Source organism: Carcharodon carcharias, chromosome 11, assembly GCF_017639515.1.
Source record: "Carcharodon carcharias isolate sCarCar2 chromosome 11, sCarCar2.pri, whole genome shotgun sequence".
Classification (NCBI taxonomy): Eukaryota; Metazoa; Chordata; class Chondrichthyes; order Lamniformes; family Lamnidae; genus Carcharodon; species Carcharodon carcharias.
In genome coordinates this window covers 30,132,116-30,147,091 of record NC_054477.1, presented here as the reverse complement: position 1 = coordinate 30,147,091, position 14,976 = coordinate 30,132,116, and the positions used below count along the sequence as shown (strand labels likewise).

The 14,976-nt window shown below is 39.9% G+C and overlaps 1 protein-coding gene across 1 annotated transcript in view; it reads left to right on the top strand.

The window, feature by feature from the left end:
• The window catches only part of ppme1 (protein phosphatase methylesterase 1), a 51,976-nt gene that overhangs the window by 13,216 nt on the left and 23,784 nt on the right, over positions 1-14,976 (top strand). Inside the window, exons 4-5 of the mRNA XM_041199381.1 lie at positions 1,037-1,094; positions 4,933-4,984. Of these exons, the coding sequence (XP_041055315.1) occupies positions 1,037-1,094; positions 4,933-4,984 (110 nt within the window). The remainder of the gene's footprint in view (positions 1-1,036; positions 1,095-4,932; positions 4,985-14,976) is intronic.

Below are 14,976 nucleotides of genomic sequence, written 5' to 3'. Positions count from 1 at the left end.
ATGAACAATATAGACAAAATTTGAGTCCCTTTTTTGTGCAGGCTTAATTGATTTTGGTAGGGAAGCTGTATAGTTGACCTCTGCACCACCTGATTCAAGGAAGGGAAAATCATCCAGGGATCACTTTTGATCATTGCTGCATGTGAACCCGTGTGGACATTGGTTAAATGATTAGGGTTAGATGTGATGCTCTCCCTGCAATCCTCTCAATATTCATTAACTTGTCAGTATTCAACATCATTCTTCATGTATGAAATTTGGACTATATGGGCAAAGTGCCATAGGGCAACTGGCACTCGTGGAACTATTCTACAACAACATAATTTGGAGAGGGAAGACAATTTGCTTGATTCAATGGTATTATGGTATCTGATTAAGATAGACTAAAAAGTCCCAGGTTGAATTCTTGGTATATACTCACTTGACTGAACTCAAATGGAGTGGCCAAGCTTCCTACTCTTGACAGTGACCTGTGATTGGAAGCATTTGTGAGCAGACTTTGGGTGAGATCAATGTTCTACTTTACTGTGATGTTTCTCATTATCAATTAGCTATTCAACATTCACAATTTCAATTTGCACATGAAGAATGATCGCTTGAGTGACATAATTTATAGTGAACTGTAACACAGTGTGAGTTCGTGTATTCCGAAGTGGGGAGAGGAAAGAGAGAGAAATTGTGGTGTGGCCTTGCAGCTGTCTGTAGGCAGAAATACACTTTATGATTTGTCATGAATTTGCCTTTAGAGCATTTGATTGCAGCATTAAACATCAAGCATAATGGGACATTTTAGAATGTGATTTAATTTTTTTGTCCTGTAATGTGGACATTACTGGTATAATGTTTATTGCTCATCCCTGGTTGTGCTGAGAGATTTCTCAACAAAACTAAGTTACTGAGCTTTTTAAGTTTTGAAATTTGGACATAAGGCTAACATTTTTTGTAACTTTACTTTTTGTAAAATGTATGCTTGTAAGTTGTGATGTGAAATATTAGTATATATGACTTAAAGATGATCTGTTGTTTTTGACCACAGTCCATGATTATCAGTCGGGTTCACTGTAGGGTTGTGGCAGTAGATCTACGAAGCCATGGTAAGGTTTTTTATATTTTATTCTGGCTGCTAAGAATGTTTGTCATTAAATTTAATAAAGGAGCATTAGTTTGGTTCTCTTTAAACTAGAAAAGGTGCAAACTTTCATTCATGTATCAATATTTGTTTAACCACTCAAGCGGAGTCATTGTCTTTTGGGGTATGTGCTGGTTTTGTATTGTACCAATTATTTCTTTGAACACTTGCCACATTTTGCCTGTAAGTTTACCCAGTCACAGTTCGACTCTGTTTATTGTGGTCAATTTATCTATCCCTCACCTCTTCTCCCAACTTTAGAATGCTTTTCCAGCGCACTGAAAGTCCGCAAATGCCTATACAGTGTTCCCAGACACTGGGATGTCTTGCTATGGTTTTTAGTCCTATTACCTCCTCTTAATACTTTCTCTACAGTGCTTCTAGACCCTGAGATTCCCATCAAAGCACTGCTAGATTCCAAAGCTGCTAACTCAAAATTGTAAGCATTGGGTTTTTTAATAAATCTTCCTACCACCTCCAAAGATTGCTTTGAGTTTTATTTTTAACCACTCTTGTGGGTCAATTTCAAGTTTTCATGGCATTAAGAGTCTTGGCCTGGATTTCGAGAAAAGATTTTGGTCATGTGCCCATAACAACACCAAACTCTGGTAACAATGTTGAGGTACTAGACTATCTTATGTCATATTTCTGAAGTAACCTTCAGAAACAAGTTGAGAGCCTCAATGGACTTTGTCAAAATTATAAAACATGAAGTGAATTTATTAACTTCAGAACAAAACAACAGATATAATACAGTAATATACGTAAGAAAGGGCATTATCTTAGTGCTTGAAATGGTAAAATAATAAATAACAACTGTTTTAAACCTAGGCTACTTATATATTGAGCCATATTAAACATCTTTCACTTGACAATCTCTGAACGTAATTGCTAAATCTGAGTGAATTATTTAACCCTGTTTCCTCAAGATAGGAGGACTCACCTGCTTCGTAGAGAGATCCATAGCGATTTACTTAACAGCCAATTTCACAATAAGTTTAACTTTATATCTGGAATAGATAGACCAGCGGCTTCCTGTGATTTTGAGTAGCCACCCTCGTGGATTTAACAAAGCTGTCTTTAACATAAAAATTGAACTAACAAATTGGAACTTGTGATTCCTTCCAAAACTTGTAACTGGGCAAACCTCTTTGCACCATCCTATCACCAAGTGTGAACTATCTGGCAATTTCAAACTTTCTGTAGTAACCAGATTGAAATATCTCCCTGAAAAATTTTAGAGAAAAATACTTTCTTATTGTCACAGAATTGGGTCTTTTTCCTAGTACTCCTTCATCCTGTGGCTGCATACAATGTTGGTAAGCCATGTCCCTAGCATTGCTACTTACATGACACCCACATTCTCCTAAAATGTGTGTCATTGTGAGCAATTCATAAAAACTAATTTTAGAAAAGTATTGCTGGCACTGACCCCTTGCCCTAATACTGAAATTATTTTTTAATCTTTTCTCTCAAGCCAGATGCAAATTGTGGCTAAAAATGCAGAGAGGCAACCTGTTCCCAGTCTTTTATTTGCACTGCTTTGAACAGGCAACATTGGATGAATACTAACCTTTTTCCCCCTGGAACGGAAGCATCTGGATTTTGTTCAGTACTTCCCTCAGCTGTACAGTTGAGATTGGTAACTTGGTGGTGTAAGGTATTGTGGATGCAAACCAACACTTTGGCAGTGAAACACCAGCCACTGCACTGACCTGTGAAGAAGAATTTAACTCTTGCTATTTTGTATGATCTTTCACATCAATAATGATGTAGAATCCTTTTTATAAACAGTAAGGAAAACCTAGGGAATACCTATTTTGCACTTATTTTTGTACAAGAAGATAGTCAACATGTAATTTTTTGACTCATCATTTAACTTCCAGCTTTTCCCTGTTGGTCTGCTCAGAAAACATCACCAACATAGTAGCCTGAATATTTACAAGAAGGTGGGAAGGGCTTGGGTGTGCTGTAGCCCAGGGCAAATCCAGCAAGGCTGGGGTCTTAATTCTAAATTTGTTTTTCCATTTCCTGCCCAGCAGCCAGATAAATTAACTGCTTGATCAGCCACAGGGTGGGAAACACAGCAAGAGGTGGCAGCTGGGGAATTTTAGAAATGATCCCGGCAATTGGAAGGAGGGGAAGAGAGAAAGAGAGAGGCCATTGCAGGATGGGAGAAGACAGGACCTAGGGACTGGTGCAGCAGGTCTGCTATAACCGCACTATCGAGAGGACATTAGTGCTGGGGATGGGGGAAGGTCTGAGCTTGGCAGAAGAGAGGCCAAAGTTTTCCTTGAGGGCCTAGGGGAGTATTCCTGTTCCTCCTGGCCCATTAGGAATGTTCTAAAAAGGCACCTACCTTCTTTTGCAGGCAGCTCCTGCCTCCCTTTCACTGCCGGGTTTCCAGAGCTCTGGGAAACCTCTGCAGCAACTGTTAAATTTAAATCAGGCTCCCAATTAGACTGTAGGAACTCAATTTAAATAGGTGTTGTCCCACCTCTCCATGGCTGGCTACTCACATGTCTCAAAACTTGCTATTGTGAAAATGGCTCCTGAACCTCTTCCACCCATTGTGGGCGTTTGGGTGGCAGTGTTTAACACTGAGATGTCTGGTGCGGTTGTGTAACAGTCAGGTGGAAGAAATTCAATCTGGCACACAAGATACCCCTGAACCACTTGGCTGAGAAATTATGCTGCTGACTGGAATGCCAAATTCTGAGTTGGTGACCTCTGGTAAGGGGTTGGGCAAATGCTCAGTATCTCTCCAACGGTTTGTTACCAAAGCATTTCAGAGCTTTGCCCATCATTGATGTCACTGGAATGGCTTAGCAAGGAGTCTCCTCATGTCAACAAATAACATTGATATCAAGATACAAGAAAGATCCTTGCAGTTAATTCTCCTTCCCCGTTTACACATCATTTGGTAGTTTTAAATCTCAGTTGTTCCCATCCTTTCAGAATTCAGATCATACCAGATTTCCGTTACAGGGTGCAGCATTTTCTTAAGTGCAGTGTCCTTATGACTTCAATCCTTCTTGGAAACTTATCCTGGTTATTGATTATTCTCTTGTGTCATGAATTGTTGCTTGACATTTCCCCTTCACAGCTTTGAACCTGTGGTGTAATAAGTGTATTTGGAGGCATTGTTCCACATACGCTTATTTCCTTTGTCTCATTAGCATCTTTCTGGTAGTTCATTGATGCATCAATTCCAGATCATTTACTTATAACGGGGCAGGGTTCTAGCATGGAGTCCTGGCACCCCAATTCAGTGCCTCACTCATTGCAACATAGAGATATTAGTAAAGGCAATTATGTAGCCTCTCCATGAATGCTCTGCCACTGCAGTGATGTCAGTTATGGGAAAATGTATCTTTAATCTGGAGCAGTTCTATTCCAGATCTGGCCTGTATTAAAACTGTTCCAATGATTGCTCTGGAATTACTTGCCTCCAGTAAATCATATTGCATCCTGATAATGGAGAATTTCTGTCTTTTAACTGTTTGGAAGTAATGTTGGAATACAAATTCCTTGCATCAGGAATGATTTGAATGCTGTGCACAAAATGGACACAGTCTAAGGAGTTCAAAAATGAGTTTGTACTTCTGCTGCATACTAAAGTATGGAGTCTCTGCTTTTGCTCAGGTTTTGTGGCAAAATATAGATACTTGTCTGTTCTTGAAGGTTTAGTAGCTAAAGGACACTAGATTAAATCATAAATTATCTGTTATGCATTACGAAGACAGGAAACCATCTGTTTTTTTTTAAAAACCATCTAACTGATAGTCCTGTTTATCTTGCAGGTGATACAAAAGTCAAAAATTCTGATGATCTTTCAGCAGAAACCATGTCCAGGTATTCAGGCAATAAAATAATTATTTTCAAACACTGTAAATGATTCGGCAGCCTAGTAATTAGGTGTTAAATTTTTCTCTTTTCTGCCACTTCATTTTCCCCTCTAATGACCCTGCAGTAATGCAGAGTTTTCATAATTTCTCAACAACTTGTGAAATTCTCTTGTGATGTGGGCTGTTCCATCTGTTGGTAAGATCTCCCAGAGTGAGGGACATCCTGACTATCTTTTTTTAACAGTAACATCCAGAACCTGAAATGCCTGTGTTCTAAAAAGATGAGTGAATATCCTAGCATTATAAATAAATACCACATACATCATCAGCTTGATCCAAGTTGTAAAGGTAGTTTTTGTCTCCTTCTCCCATAGTTGGAATTGCATTAATTCTTTCAGCATATTGATTCTGTGGATACGCTTATTTCTTGAATTATTTAATCTGGTTTATAGTTTATTTTTTGGAGTTATGTGTTTATTAATGACAGTTGAGAGAAATTAAGATTGAAAAAAATATAGGTGAGGGAAATTCTATTAAGTTTCCTTTTAGCATAGCATCTAGAATCTTCATGTGACAGCTGCATGCAGTTACAAGTGTCAGTATAATTGATAGAAGCATGGGGTAAGCCATTCTTTTAGATCACAGTTGATCTGTACCTCAGATCCTTTTTACCCACATGCCTCATACCCGTTGATACCTTACGAAACTCAAATCTATCCTTCTATTGAAAATTTTGATTGATCAAGTGTTCATAATCTTTTTGAGAGAAAGTTCCAGATTTCAACAAAGCTTTGTATGGAAGAAGTACTCCCTGATTTTACTTCTAAATGGGCTAGCTAAAATTTTAAAATTATTCCCTCATGTTTTCTCTATCGGGGGAATGGTTTCTCTTGTGAATGTGAGCTGTAGTTCCTTCAAATCAATGGTATATTTTCTGAGCTTCAGTATCATTTTCTGATGATTGCAGACATTCCAACTTAAATGATGCAGAAATTCAATGCCAAACTTGTTCTATGCACCAATATCATTGAAAATGTTCTCCATACGCATACATTTAAGTTTGATGACGAGTGTGTCAAGGGTTATGGGGCCGATGGGGGCGGGGGGCAGATGGCAAAGTAGAGTTGAGACTGCAATCCGGTAGGCCATGACCTTATTGAATGACAAAGCAGGCTCGAAGGGCTGACTGGCCTACTCCTGCTTCTAAGTCCTATATACATGGAACGTTTTATACCTGGATTAATCTGACTTCATGTAACTTTTTTAAATTGAGGAACTTAGTTGAATGACCAAAGAATGCAGGAGAGAAGATGAGCCAAGTAAATGAGCAATAAATAAATTGATGCTTCTAAGCTTGCATTTTAAAAGCTTGCAGACTGTAAGGAAGGGAAGACTAAGGTGTTCCTGGGCTTTGAGACCTTGGGAAAGAATGAGTTGGAAAAGGAGTTGGTACCATGAGTCCAATTTCAACACAGTAAGGACTCATGAACAAAAGCACATCATGCTTTAGTCTACGGCGGAGCTTGTGGAGATACAGGACAGTTAATATGAAATTAGTTAATTCCAAAGACTTGAGGACACAAATGACCTCGTCAATAATGTAGAGTAAGAACTTATATTTCTTTTGGACATCCTGAGGACATGAGTCTTTTAGCAGTTACTTGTAGTAATTGTTGTAATGTTGGTAAACTTGGCAGACAATTGTGCACAGCAAGATTCAGCAAACAGCAATGAGATAGATGATCAATTCCTGATACAGTTGATCAAGACAAGAGAGTTCCTCTAAGCTTCAGATACTGCCACAGGATTTTGGGTGTACACTTGAGCAGGCACATGCAGCCTTGGTTAATGAAGAGATTTCTGTGCCCTGCATAGAAATGAAAATCTGCTGGGTAACAGTTTGCTGTTGAAATTTAGTGTTAATTCAAACTAACAGTAACATTGAGACACTACTTATAACACCATAGTAACTTACACAACGTTTGTGCTTTTTTAAAAAAGGAAAACCAGTTTAAATTGGTGACTGGTCTTTGGAGAATGGTCTATTATTTTATTTTCCTGGTTGAGGTCATGTATTTGGAGTCTGGTCTATATGCTTTTCAATATGGTAGACGTTTCCTGATGTGACAAGTATAATGCTGGGTAGGGAAAGGATCAACATCTGTGTCCGCATAAAGCATATATTTCATCTTGAAACTTTTTAGTCATTTGAGCTAAAATTAGGATAATTAATTGAAGATATCTGTTTTTTCGTATAACTGAATTTGCCTGTGAAACTGAGAGTTATGATCATTTTGCTATTTGGGATAAGATACAAATTAGAAAATACTCATTACCTCGATTTTTAAAAAAAATTGGAATATTCTTGTGATTCAATTGGAGACACATTTAATGTTAATTGTTGTCGCCAAGCAGTCCTTTGGTGTAGAGCATGTACTAAATGCAGAGCATAGCTTCTGTATCCTGCAGCAATTGCAGAATGCTTCTACTACAGTAGCTCAAAAAAATTTCATTTTGCCCGCTAGCTTTCCTTGGCACTTCTTGAGCACATGCAAACTTCCTGCCAGATGGTTGCCAGTTAGGGGACTGTAGACATGTACACAAATGTACTTCGAGTAAGGTTATTGTATGCCAATTGCAAAAGGAGCTATGCTACTGAGGAATATTGGCTGGTTTTGAATCCAGATCATAATGAATGTTTGTGCACCCAATACAGTCCCAGTCTCCATTTTTGTTTTTCAAATATGGATCATGGTTGAGAATCAACAATGCTGAAATTTGAGCTTTTTAACTCTGACTCAGCAACTATTACTGTTTCATTAAAGACTGTATTTGTATAAATACTCTTTTTTTTCTCTCCCCCCACCCTGGCCCAACCAGACAACTGAAATTTTAGATCTTTATTAGTATAGATTTTTTGTGCTGGGGGTGGTGGCTTGGGGGTATTAATTTAAAAGAAGATGGTGGCCAGGAAACACTTTAATCAGTGAAAATTTCTAATTATTCAAAAGCATCATAGTTGCAAAAGAGGTTTGCTGGCATTAACAATTAAGTTATTAACTGTTGCTGCTATCTAAATGTGTCAGTTGTATTTGACTGTAGTTGGGTGGATATTTCCTAATTTTAGATCTACTTTCTTGATCATTAATGGCACTTTTTTGAGGATATGAATAAGGGTAAACATTTACTTGTTTGTTTTAATTATGGTAAGTCTTGAAATATTCAGTATTGTTTGAACATTTGCAATTTTAAAAATGAAATTTTGAGGAAAAACTGATGACTATATGCCAGTAAGATGTTGGTAGATAATTGATAATGAAGCGAGAACATGAGATAGGAGTAGACCATACAGCCCGTCGAGTCTTCCCTGCCATTAAATGTGATCGTGGCTGGTCTTGGGCTTTAATCTACTTTCCCACCTGTCCCCATATCTCTTAATTCCCTGAGAGACCAAATATCTATCTATCCCAGCCTTAAATATATTCAACAATGGAGCATCCACAACCGTCTGAGGTAGAGAATTCCAAAGTTTCATGGGCCTGAATTTTTCAGGTGGTGGGCAGGCTTGGTGGGAGCAGGTGGGGGTGATCGGGGAGCCATAAGTAATGAATAAAAGGTATAAAGATTTATTTAAACATGTCCCCTCATGTGACTGTGTCATATGAGATGGGATATGTTTTTATATTAATGAAAATTTAAAAAATTGATTAATAAAAGCTTTAGGAAATCTCATCTCACTCGTGGATGAGGTTTCCTAAAAAACACGAAGGCTGCTTGGCCTTTTCGCTTGCCCACCAGCCTTGAGGTCGGATGGGCAGCGTTAACAGTTACCTTAATCAGTTCCCTAATAGGCCGTTTACATATTGGCAGGTGCGCAGCAGACTCCGGCGCTCGCCCACCGATTGAAACATCGTGAGACAACGCAATGACATCGGGATGCACCCCAGCCTCCCGCCCTCCTTAAGGCAGCAGACTGAGGTCCTTATGTGACCCTAATTGGCTACTTATGAGCCTCAATTAGGAAGGCAAATGGCATGTTGGCCTTCATTGCAAGGGGATTAGTGTGCAAGAGTAATGGAGCCTTGTCACAATTGTACAGGACTTTAGTAAGACCATATCTGGAATACTGCATGCAGTTTTGGATTCACATTGGAGGTGGTAAAGCAAAGGTTCACTAAATTTGTCCCTGGGCTAAGGTGTTGTCCTATGATGAGAGGCTTAAGTTAATTGAGCTTTTATTCTCCGGCATTTAGAAGAATGAGAGGTGATCTCATTGAAAAGTACAACATTCTGAAGGTGTTTGATAGGGTGGTCACTGAGATTGTTTCCACTGGTGGAGGAGTCTAAGACATGGGGGCACAGTCTCAGGATAAAAAGCTGATTATTTAGGACTGAGATGAGGAGAAGTTACTTTGATCAAAGATTTGTGAATCTTTGGAAGTCTCTACCCAGAGGGTTGTGGATGCTTTATCATTGAATAGATTTAAGGTTGGGATAGACAGATTTTTGGTCTCTCCAGGAACTGAGGGAAATGAGGAGCGGGCAAGAAAATGGGGTTGAAGCCCAAGATGGAGAGTAACTTTGAATAGAGTGCCGGGATTTGGGTGGGTGAGGGAGTTAGGGGAAGAAAGTGCTCCTTTGCTTTTTCTAACTTTTTCACCCTGTAGGTATTGGTTCTTACTCAGCCACTCACCAGATACTCAAACAGTGGTAAAGGTCTATTTTATTCGTAAAGTTTACAATAGTACAGGAACTGGTGGCAAGGTTAATAAAATGTATGAAAAAGGTAAATAAGTAATTGAATGAAATAATTAAGAAAACACATTAAGGAAGGCAGGACAGGTGATGTGTCATGGCTGCAGCATTAGGGAGCTCCTGGCTGCCAGTGTGATCCAGCGCAAACCCATTTGTAGCTCGAGGAGCTTCGGCACAGAGTCATTGAGCTGGAGATCGAGCTGCAGACATTATGATATGTCAGGGAGGGGGAAGGTTACCTGGACACTTTCTGCCAGGAGGCGGTCACACCTCTTAGGGTAGGGTCTTCTGATTTGGTCAGGGACAGGTGGGTGTGTTTGCGAGTGAAGCAGTTAAGGGGACTCAGAAGGCAGGAACCTCAGCCTTTGCAAGTGTCCAACAGGTTTGAGGCTCTTTTAGCTCATTTGGGTGAGTGGAGGGTGCAGGGCATTTGAGCTGACTGGCTATGGCACCATGTGTGGTACAGGAAGGGACAGAGTACAAATCTTTTTTTATTCATTTACAGGATGTGGGTGTCGCTGGTTGGCAGCATTTATTTCCCATCCCTAATTGCCCTTGTGGTGAGCTGCCTTCTTGAATTGCTGGAGTCCATGTGATATAGGTACACCCACAGTACTGTTAGGGAGGGAGCTCCAGGATTTTGACCTAGCGACAGTGAAAGAATGTTGGTATATTTCCATGTCAGGAAGGTGAGTGGCTTGGAGGGGAACTTGCAGTGGTGGTGGTGTTCCCATGTATCTGCTACCCTTGTCCTTCTGGATGGTAGCGGCCGTGGTTTTGGAAGGCGCTGTCTAAGGAGCTTTGATGAGTTTCTGCAGTGCATCCTGTAGATGGTATATACTGCTGGCGAAGGGAGTGAATGTTTGTGGAAGGGATGCTACTCAAGTGGCTGCTTTGTCCTGGATGGTGTCAAGCTTCTTGAATGTTGTGGGAGCTGCACTCATTGAGGCAAGAGGAGACTATTTCATCACACACCTGACTTGTGCCTTGTAAATGGTGGACAGACTTTGGGGAGTCAGGAGGTGAGTTACTCGCTGCAGAATTCGCAGCCTCTGACCTGCTCTTGTAGCCACAGTATTTATATGGCTAGTTCAGTTTCTGATCAATGGTAACCCCCAGGATGTTAATAATGGGGGATTCAGCGATAGTAATGCCATTGAATGTCAAGAGGTGATAGTTAGATTTTCTCTTGTTGGAGATAGTCATTGCCTGTCACTTGTATGGAGCGAATGTTACTTGCTACTTGTCAGCCCAAGCCTGGATATTGCCCAGGTCTTGCTGCATTTGGACATGGACTGCTTCAGTATCTGAGAAGTAGCAAATGGTGCTAAACATTGCGCAGCCAGCAGCAAACATGCCCACTTCTGACCTTATGATGGAAGGAAGGTCATTGATGAAGCAGCTGAAGATGGTTGGGCCTAGGATACTTAGAGTAAATCAGCAGATAAGACTAGAGGTTTCAAAAATAATAAAAGAACAAAATAAAGGCTCTGAATCTGAGTGCACATAGCATTTAAAACAAAACAGATGAACTGATAGTATAAACAGAAATAAATAAATACGATCTAATGGCCATTACAGAGACATGGCTGTAGGCTGACATAGGTTGGGACCTGAATACTGAAGAATACATGGCATTTAGGGAGGACAGGAAGCTAGGAAGAGTTGGAGGGGCAGCTTGTTAATTAATGATGGCATTAGCACAATAGGAAACCAGGATGTAAAAATGGTTTCACAGAATCACAGAATTGTTATGGTGTAGAAGGAGGCCATTCGGCCCATTGTGTCTGCACCAGTTCTCTGAGCATTTTAACTTAGTGCCAATCTCCTGCCTTTTCCCCATAACCCTGCACATTGTTCAAATTAAATAATCATCCAATGCCCTCTTGAATGCCTCGATTGACCCTGCCTCCTCCACACTTCCAGGCAGTGCATTCCAAACCCTAACTACTCGCTGTGTGAAAAGGTTTTTTCTCACCTTACATTTGCTTCTTTTGTAAAGCAGTTTAAAACTGTGCCCTTTGGTTCTCAATCTGTTTACGAGCGGGAACAGTTTCTCCCTATCTACTCTGTCCAGACCCCTCGTGATTTTGAAAATTTCTATCAAGTCTTCTCTTGGACTTCTCCTCTCTGAAGAAAATGGTCCCAGCTTCTCCAATTTTTCCTCATAACTGAAGTGTCTCATCCCTGGAACCATTCTTGTAAACCTCTTCTTCACTCTCTCCAATGCGTTCACATCCTTCCTATGTATGGCACTCAGAACTGTACACAATACTCCAGCTGAGGTCCAACCAGTGTCCTATATAAGTTCATCATAACCTCCTTGTACTCTATGCTCATATTAATGAAGCCTAGAATACTGTTTGCTTTAGTAACAGCTCTCTCTACCTGTCCTGCCACCTTTAATGATTTATGTACATATACATCCAGGTCTCTCTGCTCCTGCACTCCCTTTAGAATAGTATCCTTTATTTTATATCCTCTCCATGTTCTTTGAGCCAAAGTGTATCACCTCACATTTCTCCGCATTGAACTTCATCTGCCATTTATCTGCCCACTCCACCAATGTGTCAATGTCCTCTTGAAGTTCTACACTGTCCCCCTCACAGTTTACAATTCCCCCAAGTTTTGTGTTGTCTGTAAATTTTGAAATTGTCCCCTGCACACTAAGATCTAGATCATTTATATAAATTGGGAAAAGCAACCAATACCGACCCCTGGGGAACTCCACTGCAAACCTTCTTCCAGCTTGAAAAATACCCATTAACCATTACTCTGTTTCCTATCCCTTTTTTGTGCCAATTTTGTGTCCATGTTGCTACTGCCCCTTTTATTCCATGGCTTATAACTTTCCTCACAAGTCTGTTGTGTGGCACTGTATCGAATGCCTTTTGGAAGTCCATATGCACCACATCAACGGCCTTGCCCTCATCAACCGTCTCTGTTCTCTCTTCAAAAGACTCCAGCAAGTTAGTTAGACACGATGTTCCTTTACAAATCCATGCTGAGTCTGTGGAATCAATCCATATTTTTCCACGTGACTTAATTCTATCCTGAATAATTGTTTCTAGAAGTTTTCCTACCAGTGCAGTTAAACTGACTGGGTAGAAGTGAAAAATGAGTTTGGGTAGAGATAAGAAATGATAAAGGCAAGAAGTCACTTTTGGGAGTGGTGTGCAGGGCCCCCTAAAAGAACCCACACGGTAGGATAAAGTATAAAGGAAGAAATCATGAGAGCTTGTCAGAAAGATATGGCGATAATCAATGGAGGAATCTTAATTTGCATATACATTAGAGAAATCAGATGGGCAAAGGTAGCCTAGGTGAGGAGTTCGTAGAATGTTTTTGGGATAATTTCTTAGAACAGCACATTCTGTAACCAACCAGAGAATAGGCTATACTAGATCTAGTATTGTGCAATGAGGTAAGCTTAATTAATGACTTCCAAGTGAAGGCGCCCCTAGGTAGCAGTGATCATTAATATAATTGAATTTTACATTCAGTTTGCGGGAGAGAAGAATGAGTAGAAGACTAGTATCTTAAACTTAAGAGCAGTTGTGAGGGAATGAAAGCGCAGTGTAAGGTGTACCAGCAAATTAGGATAAGGGATAGGTCAATAGAGATGCTGTGGCAGACATTTAAAGGGATATTTCAGAATATGCAGAATAGATGCATTCTAACGAGAAAGAAAAATTCCATGGGGAGAACCCACCATCCATGATTAACTAAAAAAGTTAAAGATGGATGGCGGGTCAGAAGATTATACAGAATATAAAAAAAACGCAAAGAATGACTAAAAGTTTAATGAGGAGGGAAAGGTTAGAGCACAAGAGAAAGCTAACTAGAAATGTAAAGATAGATGGTAAGAGTTTCTATAGATACTTAAAAAAGAAAAGAGTTAACAAAGTGAGTGTTGTCCAATAGAGAGTGAGACTGGGGAATTAATAATGGAAAATAAGGGGATGGCAGATGAATTGAACAGTTATTTTGCACTGGTCCTCACTATAGAGGAGGCAGTAACATCCCAGAAACAGCTGTAAATCAGGAAATGGAAGGGAGGGAGGAACTCAAGAAAATTACAATCGCCAGGGAAGTAGTACTGAGCAAATTGTTGGAGCAATGGGCTGTCAAGTGATTATCCATTAGCACCTCATTTAGCCAGTGCCACCACCGTTAACTACTCTTTGACCTTTTGTTTATGACATCTTTTGCCATCTCTCCTTTGCCTCCACGTGTCACTGGCCTTCTATCCAGCTTTACTGGTCCCCATCCCCCCTTCCCCCACCCCTTAATCGGTATATATTATATATTTCATCACCTCTCTCTACCTCCCTTTAGATCCGAAGAAGAGTAATACAGACTCGAAACGTTATCTCTGTGTCTCTCTCCACCTGTCAGACCTGCCGAGTTTTTCCAGCATTTTTTGTTTTTGTTTGATTTTCAGCATCTGCAGTATCTTGCCTTTCTTTGAGATAGTGGATACATTGGTTTTAATTTTCCAAAACTTCCTAGATTTGGAGAAAGTTCCATTAGATTGGAAAATAGCAAATGTAACTCCTTTTATTCAAAGAGAGAGGGAGACAGAAAGCAAGAAACTACAGGCCAGTTAGCTTAACATCGGTCATAGGGAAAATGATAGAAGCTATTATTAAAGACATTATAGCAGGGCACTTGAAAAATTCAAGGTAATCGGGCTGAGTCAACATGGTTTTGTGAAAGGGAAATCATGTTTGACCAATTTATTGGAGTTCTTTGAAGAAGTAACATGTGCTGTGGATAAAGGGAAACCAGTGGATGTACTGCATTTAGATTTCCAGGAGGTATTTGATAAGATGCCACATCAAAGGTTATTGCAGAAAACGAAAGTTCATAGTGTAGGGTGTAACATATTTGCATGGATAGAGGATTGGCCAGCTAACGGAAAACGGAGAGTAGGTATAAATGGGCCATTTTCTGGTTGGTAAGATGTAATGAGTGATGTGCCATAGGGGCCTCAACAATTTATATAAATGACTTGGATGAAGGAACAAATGGTATGGTTGCTAAATTTACTGATGACACAAAAATAGGAAGGTAAGCTGTGTCCTGAAAGTAAGATGACATAAGGAGGCTACAAAGGGATATAGATAGGTTAAGTGAATGGGTAAAGTTCTGGAAAATGTGAAATTGCCCATTTTGGCATGAAGAATAAACAAGAGGCATATTATCTAAATGGTGAGAGATTGTAGAGCTCTGAGATGCAGA